The 2,013-nt window shown below is 55.4% G+C and overlaps 1 protein-coding gene across 1 annotated transcript in view; it reads right to left on the minus strand.

Annotated features, from left to right (window-relative positions):
- The window catches only part of PLEKHM1 (pleckstrin homology and RUN domain containing M1), a 21,602-nt gene that overhangs the window by 7,930 nt on the left and 11,659 nt on the right, over positions 1-2,013 (minus strand). Inside the window, 2 exon segments of the mRNA XM_031063638.1 lie at positions 1-252; positions 662-896. The exon segment at positions 1-252 is cut by the window's left edge and continues 9 nt beyond it. Coding sequence (XP_030919498.1) covers positions 1-252; positions 662-896 — 487 coding nt within the window.

A 2,013-nucleotide genomic window follows, 5' to 3' on the forward strand; every position in this document is an offset into this window, starting at 1 on the left:
CGTCCTGGGAAGGGGCTCTGAGGAAGAGCTTTTTGCCCAGGAACACCAGCTCAAAACGGCCGTCCTGGCTCAGTGCCAGGGACTCACAGCGCAGCAGGGAGAAGGTCTCCACGCAGATCCTCTCCTCGTGGTCCAGGAAGAGCCGCAGCTCCAGCGGGGACAGCTCGCAGGAAAACTCCTTCCAAATGCCCATGGCTCCGCGCCGCTCCAGGCTGCCCAGCTTCAGCAGCCCGCGGAAAGGGTTGGAAAGACCTGGGGCAAGAGAGGGCTCACTTTGAGTGAGAGAGGGGAAACTAGTGGGGAGAGGAAAGCCAAGAGGGGCTCAAAGCAAGCACCCAGAGGTGTGGCAGGGGTGAGAGCCAGTGCTGGTACATGGTGGGCTGGGGCAGGAGCTGACAGGACCTTGGTCTCCATCACTGTCCACCTGCATTTGGGTTTTGAGGCTGGGGACAAGTGGGATAATGGAAAGGTGTCCCACAAGGTGGACAGACTTTCTCCCACCCATCAGAGATTCCCTGGGCTCAGCAATGCCTTGGGAAGCTGCTCCACTGCCTCCTGTAGCTCCCAGTGCTGCCATCAGCTCCTACCAGCCAATGGCTCTCCCCAGCCAGGCCATCCCCACATGGAGCAGCCCCTGAGGGCAGCAGGAGGTGGCACGTACCCATCTGCCTGCGGTGCACCACACTGAAGCCCTTCTGCTCCCGCTCTGGGGACATTTTGGGCTTCCCAGTGTCCAAGGATGGCACTGAGAGCCTCTCCAAGTCCAGAGCACTGATGAGCCCCGGGGCTGGCCCCTCGCTGTCCACCTCTGGCCCGAAGCCGTTGGTGTCAGCTATGCTCCTGCTGCTCTCTCCCGGGGGAGGTCTGTAGAAATCATCTTCTGAGATCCAGCTCTTCTGTTAAAAATGGAAATATTATGAATTATTAAGCTCATCCAACAGCTTGTGCCCCTCTAACACACACATCCACAGCAACCCCTCCTCGGGGGATGCTCCTGTGCAGCCCAAATCCCAGACACTGATGTGTGGATTTAATAGGTGTCCCTGCTCATGGCAGGAGGTTGGGAATGAGATGAGTTTTAAGGTCCCTTCCTCCCCAAACCATTCCATGACTGTCTGATTTGCTGCTAGACATTCCCAGGTGGATGGCTCCCCTGCTCCCTCCAGTCAGAGAATGATCCATGGAACTGTGTCAACAGCTGGAAAATACTGAGACTGTATTCTGGTGGGATAATGAAGTTCAAAATTAATCAGTTCTCTCTCCCTAAAATCACTGTGGAAGGAGAGCACATTCCCTGCAGTGACCACAGGTCCATAGGGTTTTACTGATGGGGGTGAAATTCCAGCCCTGCCATGGAAGGGCATGAGCTGGAGCAGCAGCACCAGGAAGAACAGAGATGGGGAGAGGCACAAAAATGTCCAAGGTGAAACAGAGACCTATTGCTCACAAGACTATTGCTACACAAGAGGATGCTACAGGGGCCTGGGCTGTGCAGGGGAAAAATAAGGCAGGGAAAGCAGAAGCCTCTGTCTGCATGTGCCACGAGGGGATGAGATCCATGAGCTGAAAAAAAATGTGGCTGTAGCTTCTCCAGGAGCTTTTCTGGCTACAAGAATCCCAGAATCATTAAGGGAGAAAAGCCCTTCGAGTCCCACCTGTGCCCAATCACCACTGTGGCAGCCAGACCAGGGCTGCCATGTCCAGGCATTCCTTGGACACCTCCAGGGATGGGGACTCCACCACTTCCCTGGGCAGCCCCTTCCAATGCCTGACCACCCTTTCAGTGAAGAAATTCCTCCTGAAAGGAGCAAGGCTCTGGGACAAGGTCCCTGAGCAAACACCAGAAGGAAAAAACAACCCAGCTCAGTGCCTTGGCACAAGGGAGCAGCATTCCTTCCTGGGCTGCATCCCAACAGGGATGTCCTTTCAACTCCCCTTTGCAGCCTCCCAAGAGCCTTTTATTTTGAATAACCGAAGTGACAGCAGAAGAGCTGTCACCACCCTTTGGGGAGT

This window comes from Geospiza fortis, unplaced genomic scaffold (genome assembly GCF_000277835.1).
Source record: "Geospiza fortis unplaced genomic scaffold, GeoFor_1.0 scaffold373, whole genome shotgun sequence".
Classification (NCBI taxonomy): domain Eukaryota; kingdom Metazoa; phylum Chordata; class Aves; order Passeriformes; family Thraupidae; genus Geospiza; species Geospiza fortis.